At 39.3% G+C, this 14,609-nt stretch overlaps 1 protein-coding gene across 20 annotated transcripts in view; it reads left to right on the top strand.

Annotated features, from left to right (window-relative positions):
• The window catches only part of DEPDC5 (DEP domain containing 5, GATOR1 subcomplex subunit), a 48,122-nt gene that overhangs the window by 19,075 nt on the left and 14,438 nt on the right, over positions 1 to 14,609 (top strand). For 16 of the 20 annotated variants that reach the window (XR_012676413.1, XM_075167401.1, XM_075167407.1 and 13 more), the window contains 9 exons: positions 1,403 to 1,500; positions 4,746 to 4,811; positions 6,152 to 6,335; positions 7,517 to 7,677; positions 8,756 to 8,873; positions 9,048 to 9,215; positions 10,111 to 10,330; positions 11,219 to 11,352; positions 12,196 to 12,304. Coding sequence is in view for 19 of the 20 variants with exons in the window: in XM_075167401.1 (XP_075023502.1) it covers positions 1,403 to 1,500; positions 4,746 to 4,811; positions 6,152 to 6,335; positions 7,517 to 7,677; positions 8,756 to 8,873; positions 9,048 to 9,215; positions 10,111 to 10,330; positions 11,219 to 11,352; positions 12,196 to 12,304 (1,258 nt within the window). In the remaining variant the exon portion in view is untranslated. The remainder of the gene's footprint in view (positions 1 to 1,402; positions 1,501 to 4,745; positions 4,812 to 6,151; positions 6,336 to 7,516; positions 7,678 to 8,755; positions 8,874 to 9,047; positions 9,216 to 10,110; positions 10,331 to 11,218; positions 11,353 to 12,195; positions 12,305 to 14,609) is intronic. The other 4 variants (XM_075167405.1, XM_075167406.1, XM_075167411.1 and 1 more) reach the window with 2 other exon arrangements.

Raw genomic sequence — 14,609 nt, forward strand, 5'->3', positions numbered from 1 at the left:
AATTCTTGACTTATTATCCCAATAGCTGTGACCTTCATCCCAGAATAGAACATTATTTTAGCACAGGGCATAGCTTTGCCTCACAGTAACTGTTGAGCAATTTCAGTGCTATCCATTCAGTCCTTTCTTCCCCGTGTAAGAAATACAGCCATCATAAACATCAGGGATGGATTGCACATGAAAGTAGCTGTGTTTGTAAACTAGTTTTCTTTTAAAAAACAAGCTTTGGTCAGTGTTGGGAGCTTATATTGATTGTCAGCTCTGAGAAGCAAAAAAGTTCCCAGTGTTACTGGATGTGGCATGGTTGGGGGGGGGCGGGGCTGTTGTTACAGTGAGAGAAATTAGATTGTTCACTTCACCTAGGCCATTTTTCAAGCTGCACAGTTGTTCTCCAATCTCCAGATATTGTCTTACCCATTTTTTTATCTGATTATTCTTTTTATTGACAACATTTTGTCCATGTTTTTCACTCATCATTAAATGTTGTTTACCAAAAACGTTTTGGTAGCCTAGGCAACTTTGGAATTGCCAACAAGTTAGTTTGTTTCATCATTAACTGGTGTCTTTCCTGCTATGTGTTTCTTTCCTCTTACATGAATTTCTATAAGTGTGCTACATACTGTTTCTGGATGTCCAGGGTGAGTGAGGACACTGCGGGTATCCTCTGCCTTTTTCATTTTCAGGTTTTTTTTTTTTTCCTGCTACCTTCAACCAGTCCTTCAGGAAAATGTACTGCCTAATTATTTTTCATGCTTTTTTTTTTTCCCCTTTTATAGGGGGGAATATATATCTTATACTTTGTATTGTCCTTTAGAATACTCTAATCTCTTTGTGTTGCATAATTTTAATATGACATCATACTCACCAACTTTGTGCCCTAGTTCTGCTTTAAAAAAAAAAATTGCCTTTTTATTACTTCGTAAGTACATCTTAGTGTGCTAAATTATCTTGTCATTAACGCCGATCTCTTGTGTCACATTCTTGATAATTCTTTTTCTTGATCTCTTTGTGGTCTCATCCAAAGCAATTTGCTCAGTCTGGAATATTGGTTTTATAGACCATGAAATCAGATCTGTAAATAACTAGCTAAGTTTTATTTCTCTCCTGGGAGGTATATGAGTAGCTGGTTCTCTACTGTCCTGCAAAGGTAGTGCATTGGTTATTGCTAGAGGCAAAGAACAAACAGCATGGACAGATACGGAATATTGTTACAGCCGCCTCTGTGTTGCTTTTGTGCCTGTTACCATCTCTGCAAACATAATTAAGAGCATGGTTTCACCACTGGCTCAGCTGAGATGGCAGGCTGATTGCTTGTTATTTGTTATATCAGCTCTTGTTAAAAGCAAGGAATGGCATGAGTGAGGAAAGTTTGTATAATACAGGCTATTTTGGTTTTCTCCAGACATATCAGCTCTCGGCATCCAGGTGACAGTGTCTCTTTCCTGAGCTTCAGCGGAACAGAAGAGTACTCTAATGGTCTGGCTGGCAGCAATGGTGCAGGTAACAAAGCAATGATAGAGCATGGAGTTGGGAGAGAAAGCCCTTCCTTATTAGCAGTGACGAAGTAATAGAGCAGAGGTCATGGAAGGTGGGTAGACCAGGCATTACAAAGTACAAAGAATCAATAATGGAGAACCAGTTTTCAATTTTGAGTGGTCTGTTAATGCTCTTAATTGGACTTTTTGGTGTGTGGTAGTTTTTTGGGTTCGTTTGTTGTTTTGGGTTTTGTTTTTGTTTAATGTGTGTCTACTTCTCTAGGTATGTATTATAAACTTTAGTATGGAAAGATGCTCATTGTTTACATATGATGAGCTCTCAGGCAGTTGCTTAGTTCCATAATAACAAAGCACTGATGTCCAGACACAAAAAATAACTAAATATGCACTGATATTGTTCACAACTCTTTTTTTCTGGGGTTGCCTTAAGGTGTCACCCATTGGATTAAGAAACTTGTTTGAATATATGTATTTTACATATACAAGCTGATGGAAAGAATAAAGCTTGGTCGTATCTAGGTTTTGAGAGAAACTGTAAAAAAGCAGGTTTATTTTGCGTGGGAAGTTCTGGGATTCAGTGTTTTCTAGCATTTCTTGTCATTTTTGAGAGAAGACACATGTCTGTACTTTCAGTTGAAGATTAGCACTGACTTTCTTACCTTACCCAGACACCTGAATTAGTGGAAATTCTCAACGTTTCCTTTGCATCCTGTAAGTGAAACAACATGCCCTACTAAGCATGCTGTTTTCTTTTTTTTTTACAACCTATCTTCTGATTTTATGATGTGCTTTTTAGGTAGGCACATGGAAAAAAAAATTGATCTTTTGGACTATAGCATTCAAGAATTCTGTTCTTTTTTCAAAACCAATTTAAAGATTATTTTAAAAAAAAAATCACCCTTCTGAATTACATTTGGATGAAAACAATTATGTTTTCCCCTATGCTCATGCCTTGAAGAGCCATAAAGAAGTTAGCAGAATTTCTTAATTTTCTTGTGTCTCTCTTGTCTTGTGTTCACGTAGTCACATTAAAAGTGATTTTGTTATGTCGTTTCCTTCTGTGGGTTTCATCTGAATACATTTCATTTTCTTGCTTTAGTCTTTTTCTTTCCCCCCCCCCCTGCCTTCCAGATAGACTTTGTTCTCGCAACTGCTAAACTGCATTTCAGCTGCTGGATACAACTTGCACAACGTAGATGCAGAGCATATTCTGGCAATAAACATGCTTGCATTTTATAGAAGTCTTTTGTGTCTGTAGATTGGATATATATCATGTATGTGGTGGAAGTTAATCTGTCTGTCTTTGTGAAAGTCGTTATGAGCACATTCACTGACTAAACACTCTCAGCCATCTGTAGCTGCCACATTGTGACTCAGTGATTTGACTTATGTTTCTCCCTTATGGTTTGAGTCACCTATGAAATGAAATAGTTGGGTTTTTTTATTTCCAAAAATATGATTTCTCAGTGAGTCTGGTTCTCCTCTGCTGTCCACAGTATGTTTTGCTGCAACATGGGCTTCACAGTGAAAAATTACCCAATCTATTGACACTGACATTCAGTATATTGTCTCTATTGTCCTGCAGATGGTAGATGATAGTTCAGAGCAAATAAATCTTGTTGCAATTCCCTAACTAGATGGCAGATGGCATCAACGGAATTGGTGAAAGATGAATGCCAATTTGAGCCAGCTCCTCTACTGTTTTACTGGCATCATCATGGAAGCAGATAACCATCCTTTCTATTAGTAAATGCTATTTAGAGTAACAGCTATGACGTTGATATCAATTTCCTGGATAAATCTACATAAGCTAGTTTTATAAAAATGGCTCCTTTAAAATGTTTGGAGGCTTCCTAAAATTTGTATTTTGATAATTGCCTTTTAAACCAGCAATTTTTCTTGTCTCCTTAGCTGTTTGTTTCCTCTCATGTGCCACAACAGCTGTTTATACAGCTACATGATGAACCAGCTCAGGGAACTGATCCAAATGAAGAGTAACTGGGTTTTTTCTTTGCTATATGGATTATTTCACTGTAACTACACAAATATTGATGTAAATACAGCAGACATGTGAAATGGGGACTAGGAAGAACTGGTCAAGGGGTGCTATAGTATCATGTTGTCTTAGAGTTCACTGAGCTGTAGTTTTAGTATCTGTTTTCCAGATACTTAGAACGAATCCATTTGACAGTGAGAAAAATCATAGTGTCTTAAGTCCTAATCAAAACTTAAATATAAATTTTCATTAGTCTTAAGTCCCTTGTTAGTCTTTATTTAGGTTAGTATAAACAATGTTGCTCAAAAACTGAGCATCTCTTCAATAGCTATCATTTTACCTCCTTTCACAATGAATAAAAACTTTCTAACTATTCTTTCTTAGTGAAGTATGGACCAAGGTATATCTTACAGGTTGAAACATAATGGAGGTTGCTGCCTTTTCAGAACATGTAGGTTTAAACAGTCTGTAATTAATATATTAGACCTATTTAGGGCACTGAAGGTTTAATTAATACTTCTCAAATTTTTAGCCTGGCAAGGAATGAAAAGGTAGTTTGCTGAATCAAGAAGATAACTGTTTGTTTTGTTTCCTCTCCGCCCCCTGGCAGAGAAGTGCCATGTGTACTGGTAGTTTACGCCTAAAAATGTTGGAATTGGAGTAAATCTGTATCGTGATTTTCATAAATTACTTAAACTCTTTAGAGTGTTAGATAATTAGAATCTTATATGTGGGTTCTCTTTTCCCACCAGGTGAAAGTCTGTTATAATTGACTTTCTTGCTGCTCCCGTATTTTATGAAATTCTTCCTCTTAACTTATCCCTTGTTCATAAAATGAGAAAACCAATAAAAAAGATTCTGGTTTTGGGTACTGAATATATTTAAAAGTACTTAGCTTCTGAGACCTTGAGATTAGCAAGCTAAATGATTACAGGTGACTCTTCTTTTTTTATTATTTGCTTTTTTATGGCATCTACGTTTCAAGATGTGTTTCACCATTTTGGGGAGGTTGGTTTTGCTTGTTTTTTAACTACTGAACACTTCTACTGAGATGTTCGAATTTCATCCAAGATGTCTTTTTTTTCCTTATTAGTTGGCTTTGTGTCTTTTTCTGCTGTGCAGAACCCTGAGTTCTTTCCAAGGAGAGGAATGCCATATTCTTAAAATGTTTGCATGCTTTTAATTTATTTTTATGTGAAATGAAAGTGAAGTGCATAATTGCTTAAAATAAAATATATATTTCTTTCTTGTAGGGATGAACCTCAAAACTCAGAACAAGGATTCCTTGGAAGATGCTGTCTCTAACTCTCCGGATCCAAGTAAGCAGGAGAAAGGTTTGGAAAAGAGTTTGTGTAGGTGGGAATACAGGGAGGGAAAGGACATGTACATGTATAGAGGCATCAGGAGGTGGTAAGCAAGAAACTGAGGAGCCTACCTGGCTTTTGGCAGTAGTTTATTCTGCCCTACAGTAATTTGCAGGATCTCCCTGTACTGTGTGTCTCACTGTGGTTGCAGTTCTATATCTCTTAAGAATACGTGAAACTGGTGGTTGTATTATATCTGAAATTCTTTCCTTACTAGACACTATTATGCAAAAAACTAAAGCTGCTGAACTCTTATCTGCCTCTCAATATGAAAAGTTTGCTTGTCACCAGCTAATGGAAGCAGAAGTAGTACAGTCAGTTTCTGAATTTGGTACTGTTTACTGAGAAATATCTGTCTTCATCTAATACAGAAACAAGTGTGTAACTGCTTAAGAAAACATTTTCTTTATAGCGGTCTGTCCTGTATTACTTTCATGTGCAGTGTTCCTGCCATTAATGTTAACATTTTTATAGTAAAATAACTTTCTGTCTGTAAGATCTCTATGACAAGAAGTTAAGAATTAGTAATTGGCCAAATGCCTTGATACAGATCGCTTGAGGCAGGTTAGAATGTAGTGCAGTAGTGAACTGATGATTTGATATAATTTAGTTATCTTTTTCTTTTTAATGTCTAGTTTTAGATCTCTGTAATCTCAAAACTGCAACATAACTCTAGGAAAGGGTGTGGGGAAGGATTACTTTCCAAGTTACTATTTTTCTGGTCTTCCCACCCCTCTGGATCTGTCTTCTGTTTTTATAACTGTAGAAATACTCCCTTTTCTGCTGTTGTACTATCCAGAAAGAGACTGGTCTGTCATTCTTTCTCTCCTCATCCCCAGCTCCTTCTGCAGTTGTCTAGGATGCAAAGCTGGTCTGATTTTCTTGTTCAGACTTGGAATGTTGATCTATTTTATTAATAATGAGTAACTGCACCTGACTTGCTGTAATTTTGGAAGAGCGGTGGCTATGTCAGCTCTAGCTTTCAATCAACAGAAAATTAAATGTATTAACTTTGAATGCCATTTGCATGATGGGATTGAATTAGCATGTGCACTGCATTGTTTAACAAACTCTGTCTCTTTCTCTCCCTCCCTTCTTCCCGTCCTACTTTCCTTTTCCCTTCCCATTCCACCCCCTTTTTGTCCCTGTTGACTTTATGCCAACTCTGTTTTTGTCCCTCATTCTTTCTAACTTTCCTCTTCACACATTTCTTTCATCTTCCTCTGCACCCTGTTTTTTCATGGGTGACCATATATGCCCCCATTGTCTGCCCCCCCAATGATACAACGAGGCAGTTCTGACGCTGTCTGCTCCCCCCGTAGTGCCAGGCTTCTGTTGTACAGTTGGAGTGGACTGGAAATCTCTCACTACTCCGGCATGTCTCCCTCTTACCACGGACTACTTCCCCGACCGTCAGAGTCTGCAGAACGATTACACTGAGGGTTGCTATGATCTCCTCCCAGAAGCTGACATTGACAGGTTTGGCCAGCACCTTCTCTGTAAAGTAACTTGCATTGAATCAAAGTGCTTAAGGCGCAGTTGATGGAAGAGGAACACTTTGGAGACTGTACAAGAGAAAGATGAATTGTTAACATAGTTAGCAGCAGAATACTTAGATTTTTCTCTTTTTAGTGGTAACTTTGCACCTTTTCTGATATTAACATCTGACAGTATTGTGTTCTGTAGATTTTATGTTTGAAATTGTTTGCGTACAAAATTTTACACTTTTTTTATTCTGTTGTGTTTCAATCAAAAAAAATCAAACTCAAGCTATCATCTTTGTTAATCTATTTTCTAGCAAGTATTTTGGAAACACTAATTGAGCAAATGCATGTGTACGCATAGTGTTTAAGATGCTTATCGTCACTTTCAGGGATATTTAGTTTAAAGAATCTTGGTGGAAAATAGTATTAGTGGGATAAATAGAACTTCTCTGCTTGTCTTGGAGGTCTCTGGTAACTATCCTTTAATAGGGTTGGGTTGGTTTTTTTCTGAAGCTGTCTCATCTTCTTAAACATTATTCAAACTTTCCACAACTTGTAAGACGTCAGAAAGACCTGTTTATGTTGCTGCTTTTTCGGAACAAAACAAAAATATTAGTCAGGGCGATTGAAATACATAGGAAATAGCAGAATTAATGAAGAAACACCTAAAAGAAATGTCAAATGTCCCTTTCTAGCAGGAAGGCAAAGTTCAGAGCAGAAGTAGTTGTATAAGATGCCATAGTGATGTGTCTTGTGTAATCTGTCTCTGCTTTAGACTTCCCGCTGTGGGAGAGGGTGGAGCATTGCCTGCACACTTGCAGTTCTGAGCTCTGCTGAACATTTACAAACTGCACTGAGATTCTCTGCAAAATGCTGTAAAAGTGTTCATTGGTGAATTTGTTGGGAGTTAAACAACTGTTGTAAGCCAATTTGTTACTAGTTGCAAAACTGCTTTCAAAGGAATTAACAAGTATTGCCAGACAGCTAATCATCACCTGTTTAAAATAGGAAGGTACCCATTTTTCTCTCCTGTTCCTGCAGGTTGGTTTTCACAGGCAGAGGGCTCCACTTGCACAGAGCCCAGTGCAGGCATAAATCCTCAATTAGGAAACACAGAGCTAAGAATAGGTGTGTGGTCAGCTTCCTTATTCTAGTCTCCTTAACCTTTGTGTTCAGGAGAGATGAGGAAGGAGTGCAGATGACAGCCCAACAGGTGTTTGAAGAGTTTATTTGTCAGCGTCTCATGCAAGGCTATCAAATTATTGTGCAATCCAAACCACAGAAACCAGCCACAACTGTGCCACCCCCACTCAGCAGCAGTCCCCTTTACAGTCGAGGTGAGTGACTTCGTATTGACAATTCAGTCTTTTGTCTTTCTCTCCTTCTGCCAATCCCAGTAACCTCTTATGAATTGGTCATAGATGCTCATTGAAGCCTTCTGTTCTTTTTTTTTTTTTTCTTTTTTGTTGTTGTTGTTATAATGAAAGTCTTTGCTGGGAGAGAGCCTGATCTGGGTCAGCACAAACAACTCAGCTGCACCATGAAGTGACAGGTGCAGGATTTTTGAACTGTAATAAGAAACTGGCCTTATATTCATGATGGTGAACCCAAATGAAATATGGCTTGAGTGCCGTTTGAGTGAATACATCTTAAACACAATTCACATGGTGACTGCAGGGCAGGCACATCTCTAGAAAAAGACAGACCCAAAGCTCCCAAATGTGTGTATCTAGAAGCAGTTTCCTAACTCTAAAATAGCTGTGAAGGTCCCAGGTAGACAGGTAAACCTTCATTGTCCTGAAACCATGAGTCAGCTAAACCGAGTTAAACCCCAGAGGACTGGAGTGGGTTAAGAGGGTATCATATTCCTTTGAGAGAATCTGACTTACTGTTTGACTTCTCACTTTTTTCCTGGATATTCTCTAGACAAGTCAGCGTGATATAGTGTTCATAGAGCAGGGAATACACATGAATAGCATATGGTGGTTATTCACTGGTTTGGGAATGAGCAGCAAGGCTCCTTTGGTAAAGTGCTGAGCTTAAGTGGTTAGTTACAGGAATGCAGCACAGAGAGGAAGCGAAAGCGGAGCCCAGCTTTACCATCATACCCACCAATTTCTCAACACTTCATATTGTCTGTTCTCTAGTTGTCCTGACTAGAGAAGGTCTGTATTGGTAGTGTATGTATTGTGAATGTCCTTCGTCTTTGGTTGTGATACTAGCAAATCTTAACTAGGAGAACAAAAGGCTCATTGTGCATATGTTCCTTAAAAAGGTGGCCTGAAAGATGGCTTTTAGTTTGTTTTGAGTTCAGAAGCCTGATTCTGGAGTCTCTTTCTATAGGTACAGTTTGTTGACAAAGTTCTGACTATTGCAGTACGGTGAAAGGGGGTGTGTTTTGCTTTTTACAATTAGGTCTTGTATCAAGAAATCGACCTGAGGAAGAAGATCAGTACTGGCTGAGTATGGGCCGTACTTTCCACAAAGTAACATTAAAAGACAAAATAATTACGGTGACTCGATACCTGCCAAAGTGAGTATCTCTCTGGTTGAGTACTTTGCTATCAGTGTTCAGATGAACATGCTTTTCCAGCTGCCTGTACTTGCTTGAAAGACTGTACTGTAGAACCTTCTTTCTCTTTAGGAGAAGAAAGAGAAGCACTGCTATTGATGATGCTGAGATTAATGTTTGTGTTTTCTCTTCTAGGTATCCATATGAATCTGCTCAGATAAACTACACTTACAGCTTGTGCCCCTCACACTCTGACTCTGAATTTGTCTCTTGCTGGGTAGAATTTTCCCATGAGAGACTAGAAGAGTACAAGTGGAATTACTTGGATCAGTATATCTGCTCTGCTGGCTCTGAGGATTTCAGGTGATATCTCCTTTTCCATCCAGACTGTTCTGTGTCCTAATTGCCTCTTTTCCTTTTTGACCTAAAATTTCTTCAATAAGTTCAACCCACAAATGCTCAGTACTCCAGGGAGAGTAACTGGCCCACTTTCTTTTGTATGGTGCTAGCAGCTGTTGCCTTGAAGGAATCTTACTCTGTGTTGCTGTTGCATTATCTGATCTTTGATACAAAGTCTTGATCACAAAATTCAGCATGAACTATTTCTTTTTTTTCCTCTGCTACAAATGCAAAGAAATATGATGGCATTTTGTACCACACAGATGCTTTTCTTGGCTTCTTACTTATTTCTGGATCTGACTCAAAACTTCCATTTAGTTTGAATCTGTTGGAGGCTTGCTTGAGTCCTAGGCTTAGCTTCACTGTAGTCCTACTGCTAAGCTATGTGGAGCAGGGCTTCTTATTAGCAATGTGGAATATCTCCACCAGTATCAGTAGCCTTTTTGATATCTTCTCTCAACAAAACCCGTCTGTCTTTATCTTTGTTTCTACTCTGGTCTCAATCAAAATGCCTCCTACTCTAATGTGTACCTTTAAAATTCCTTTTTCTTTGCTTATTTTTAGAGAAAAAACCTTTGTAACCTATCTCTTACAGAAAAGAAAATATATCTCTATGATACAATTACTCTGAAGATAGCCTTGTTTTCTCTTCTGCATATTAATGTTTTAATCCTTCCCAGTGATATTCATATTGCTGCCCATTCCTTTGCATATCTGCTCTTTCTCACTCAGGGAGAGCAGAATGAGATTGTCACTATACACACTGAAATTTACAGCAGATAGATCTGTATTTTACTTACTGTAAAATCCTTCATAGGAAACTGTGCTGAACTCTGTCCTGTCTTCCATGTTTCTTCAGCCTTATTGAATCACTGAAATTTTGGAGGACCCGCTTTCTGCTTCTGCCTGCCTGCATCAGTGCCACAAAGCGCATTATGGAAGGAGAGGTGCACTGCGATGTGTACGGTGACAAGCCCCGTTCTGATGAGGAGGAGTGGCAGCTCCTGGATGGATTCATTCGCTTTGTGGAGGGTTTGAACCGCATTCGTCGACGCCATCGGTCTGATCGAATGATTCGAGTGAGTCAGCTTTTAGTTGGGTGAGAAGCTGAGTTTGAGTTTTATCTGAACCATCTAATGAAGCATTAGCAGAGAGACCCTGAGACAATCCCAAGCAAGTTGGGGGGGTATATGTGTGTGTATGTGTGGGTAATCCATACATAAAGCACAGTGCTGACCGACGGACTATTTCAGATTTCAAATAGTATGGCCTTGTTAACACCTTGCTATTCTTGAACTAATTAAATTTACCTGGAATGGGTATCCCATGCTGCTGTGGCTGGAACCAGAATCAGAACAGTTAGCTCACTCCATGAGAAGCCAAGCTCTTCCGCATAGCGTAGCCTTAGCCTGTTGGTGCTCTATTTTTTCCTCAACTGGTCTTCTCTTACCACAAGCCCGATGCCACCTCTTTGCAAATGTGCATTGCTTTGTGCTGTAGATATGGTTAGCCTGGACACATTACTGCACCTTGTGATGCAGGTAATTGATAAAAAGGGATCTGTGAGGTAGTTAGGCTGGTAACTTCTAACTGGGTTGGCTGTGTGCTGCAGACTTAGAAAAAGGATTGTGAAAAGATAACCATGTGGGTGAATTCCTGGTGAACAGTAGTTTCAAGAGGGTGATGAGAAACTGGTTAGTGTGTATCAAATTCTCTTCCAGTTCACACACTGAATGGGGTAATTTGTTTCAGAGCAAATCCATCTTTTCCAAAATAACATCCATTTTATTTTCAGAATAGCATCCACACAAGGCTGTCACTAGGCTGTTCCATTTCTTGTGTACCTATGGTTTAACTCCCTTTTTACAGTGTGCCTAATAAAGCCCTGTTGATGTGAGGTGTTGTGTTCTTGCTTACTAGATAAGCCTATCTTGATTAAGTCTGTGCTTTCGTTTTTCCTTTGTTAGAAAGGGTCTGCCATGAAAGGCTTGCAGATTGCTGGTCCAATTCCCACCCACTCTCTGGAGCAGTCTGGGCCTCCCATTGGGAAGAAAGGAACCTCAGCACTCTCAGCTCTGCTGCAGATGGAAGCCAGTCAGAAGTGAGTCTCTACAACTAGGCTTTGTGAAGAGCACTGGAACATCCTTCCTACGTATTCCACCTGCGCTGGCTAATGTAGATTTGGGGAGCTTTGCCTCGAAAAAAGGGATGTGTGATCCTGCTTCTTTAGTATCCTTGTGGCAGGGCTGGGGAAATACTGGGCTTTTCCAGTGACTTCCTTGTATTCTGTTTCCATTAATAGAACGAATACCAAAGACTAGAAGGGAACATGGAGACTAGAGAAGTGAATGTCCAGTAATTTAGAAGGAGCATCTTTTTAAATAGCATCTCAGTCCATTACACATCAGATTTGTCATCTATTTGTGACTTGCCAGTACAGTTGTATCCACATAAGAAGAGCTTAACTGGGACGTAAGTGTACACAAGTACATTACACCAATTGAGTGGTCTCAGTATAAACACTGGGCAACAAATATAGCCTAAAGAAAATAACTTGTTTGCACTGATAACATCTATTAAAATACCTGTGAAACTTCTGAGATTTTTTTCAGTATTGATCTAGAATTGTTCAAAGAAGCTCAGAGTACTAATACCAGATATATTGTAAACACAATTTAAAACGTTGTTGCTGTTAAATACATAAGAGATTTTAATATTTTTTAATGATAAGGTAGTATTACACATGCATAATAAAACTGAGTAAGTTCAAGAGTCCATGTTTTTTATGTGGGGTAAAAAGAACATTGGATTGACTCTGTGGTTCAGAGTGTGGGAAGGCAAATGTCTGAAAATACGGTAGTAGCCCTCTGCAACAGTTGCCTTCAGGCGGAAGCTGACACAGAGCATGTTTGAACAAACTCTAGATTCCTTCCTTTTGTTTTAGGACACTGGGGGAGCAGCAAGCAGCAATGCTTTCTGGGAAGAGCTCTGGGCAGCCTTCGGAGAGTGGGAGCATTGCCATCACACCCACCTATATGGACAGCCCTCGTAAGGTAAAGACTTTCTGATCTTTCTTTAGCTACTATTTTTACGTAAGAATTTCTCAAATAATAGAAGGTGATTTCTCCAAGCACATGGCTACATCATACCACATCTTATTCTCTAATCCAGCAAGGACTGGTCCTGTACCAGGGATGCCCTTAAGCCTCTGTGTGCAAGGGCATAGGAAGAGGTTGGGGCACAACCATGCTTCAATTCTTTAACACTGTGACAATAACATGGAATCCCTGGGATGCTATCTCAGTGTGTTTTGCTAATTTAAGTGGTATTTGTTAATTAGGACATTTCATTTTAGTCAGGGTTTGATTTTTAGATTTAGTAGTACAGTGCTGCCTGCATCTATATGAAGGCTGTCTTTAAGAGCAAAATCAAGCTCTAGACCGTGACTGTGTGAAGCTTCAGTGGAATTTTAACAGCATGAACTCCAGTTACTCGCATCTGCTTAGAGGAGAGGATGTGTTCCTGAGTAGTGATTTAGATGTCATTCCTTCACTGGCTGGGCTCCAGGCTGGAGAAAACTGTCTTCCTGGAGCTCTCTTCAGACATTTAAAGAAAAGACTGTGCTATCCCTCAACCTTCCTGTCAATTGTCTTGTGAGTGCCAGGAGAGCAGAAACTCCATCTCCAAGTCCAACCAGAAATATTTGATTATTTTTCTGTATTCTGGCATGACGGTCTTTCAGCAGAAGTAACAAGGAACTGAACAAAGATACAACACTTAAGCGTGACCTGTATTTGGGTTCAACAGTTGAAATGTGCCAAAGAAAAAGTTCTAAGATTCCCCGCTATCAACTTAACCATCTCTTTCAGTATTTTTCTCTTAGCATCTAGTCTTTTGACATCCACCCTTTTCTGCCACCACCAGGGACAACTGTGTTATTCTGGAGACCTGGATATTGCTAGTTGAAGTGATAGAGTAACTGCAATCATCTTAGTAATAGGCAGCTATTCGTAGAATGAGAGTGTTTCCAAAACACAGATGAGATTCTGGAGCAGGTCATGCTAGGCTTGGAAAAAGTAGGTGCAGAAATTGACTTGAGGCATGTTTGCAAACTTTCAGATCATAATTCAGGCTTTGCATTCTCCTCTTCTGCCATTTTGGAAAATCAACGTCATCAAACTTCCCTCTTTAAATACAGAAATTGTAAATATCTCTTTCTATCAGTAAAACTGGTGAAAATTTTGCATAGGACACAAGAATATTGTGTCCAGTTGTTCTGCGTGGCAGTGGGAAGAAGGCAAAATTGGCTTCCTTAGCAATGGGACACTATTGTGTTGGAAACAAAGTAGCTGATTTTGTGCTATCAGCAAATGCTAATAAGCAAATGCCATCTTGTGTAATTTTAAAAGTAACTATATTGGAAAGCCTCTCTGGAGGGTTACCTGGAGAATCTGGAAGAGTGTGTTATCAATTGAAAGCCTTTCACACTGCAATGGTAAACACTCCTATAAGTATTTACTCATAAGGACTGGGAGAGAAGCAATTGGGATCTCCAAATTGATGGCTCACGCTTGTTGGAAAGGTGCCGGTGGACAGGTAGCCTTATCGGGCAGCTTTGTGCTCACTTGGAAATATCAGCAAGTGTGTGCCTCGCATTTCCAGGACAACACAACCCCTTTAGGGCTCACCAGCATGGGTATGTCTATTGGCTGACCGGAGACTTGCAGCCAAAGTACTGACAAATTATCACAGCTGTGTGCTCTGTCAGCAGCCAAGGGAGCAAGTGCTTTTCTAGGATGCTATTCAGTGCTGGAGTTATTCCAAAACAAAACTGAGCCACTGGCTCCACCTTTACTCTGTTTCAGAGTAGAATTGACAAGTCACTTCAGCCAGTTACTGGGCAATACAGTATGATTTTAACACAGTGAGTTAGCCTGATGCATAATCTGTTCACGAAGTCTTTGCCCTGGTGCTTGGCTGTGTTTCTGCACTGCATAAGTTGCCAGCCATATAACCCTGGCATTGATTCTTTCCAGAAAATGTTTTATATGTACTTACCAGCATAAGCATCATCTTAACTGCAGGCTAGACAAAACATTTTGCCTAGGGAACAGAATAAAGAATTACAAATAGGGAATGAAAATCTAGTTGAGTTCCACTGCATTATCTTATGTGATAAGAGAATCTTGACATATCTTTGAATAGCAGCCAGGGATAAATTCATCCAGGATTTGCAAGTAGGCAGGGAACATAGCACAGGCAGTATCTGTTTAATTTTGCATGAAGTATTAAACACAATGTTGGAAAGATCTTTGTGATGAATTTTTCTTCCCTTTCCTTTGCACCATACCAGACTTG

This window comes from Calonectris borealis, chromosome 18 (genome assembly GCF_964195595.1).
Source record: "Calonectris borealis chromosome 18, bCalBor7.hap1.2, whole genome shotgun sequence".
NCBI lineage: Eukaryota > Metazoa > Chordata > Aves > Procellariiformes > Procellariidae > Calonectris > Calonectris borealis.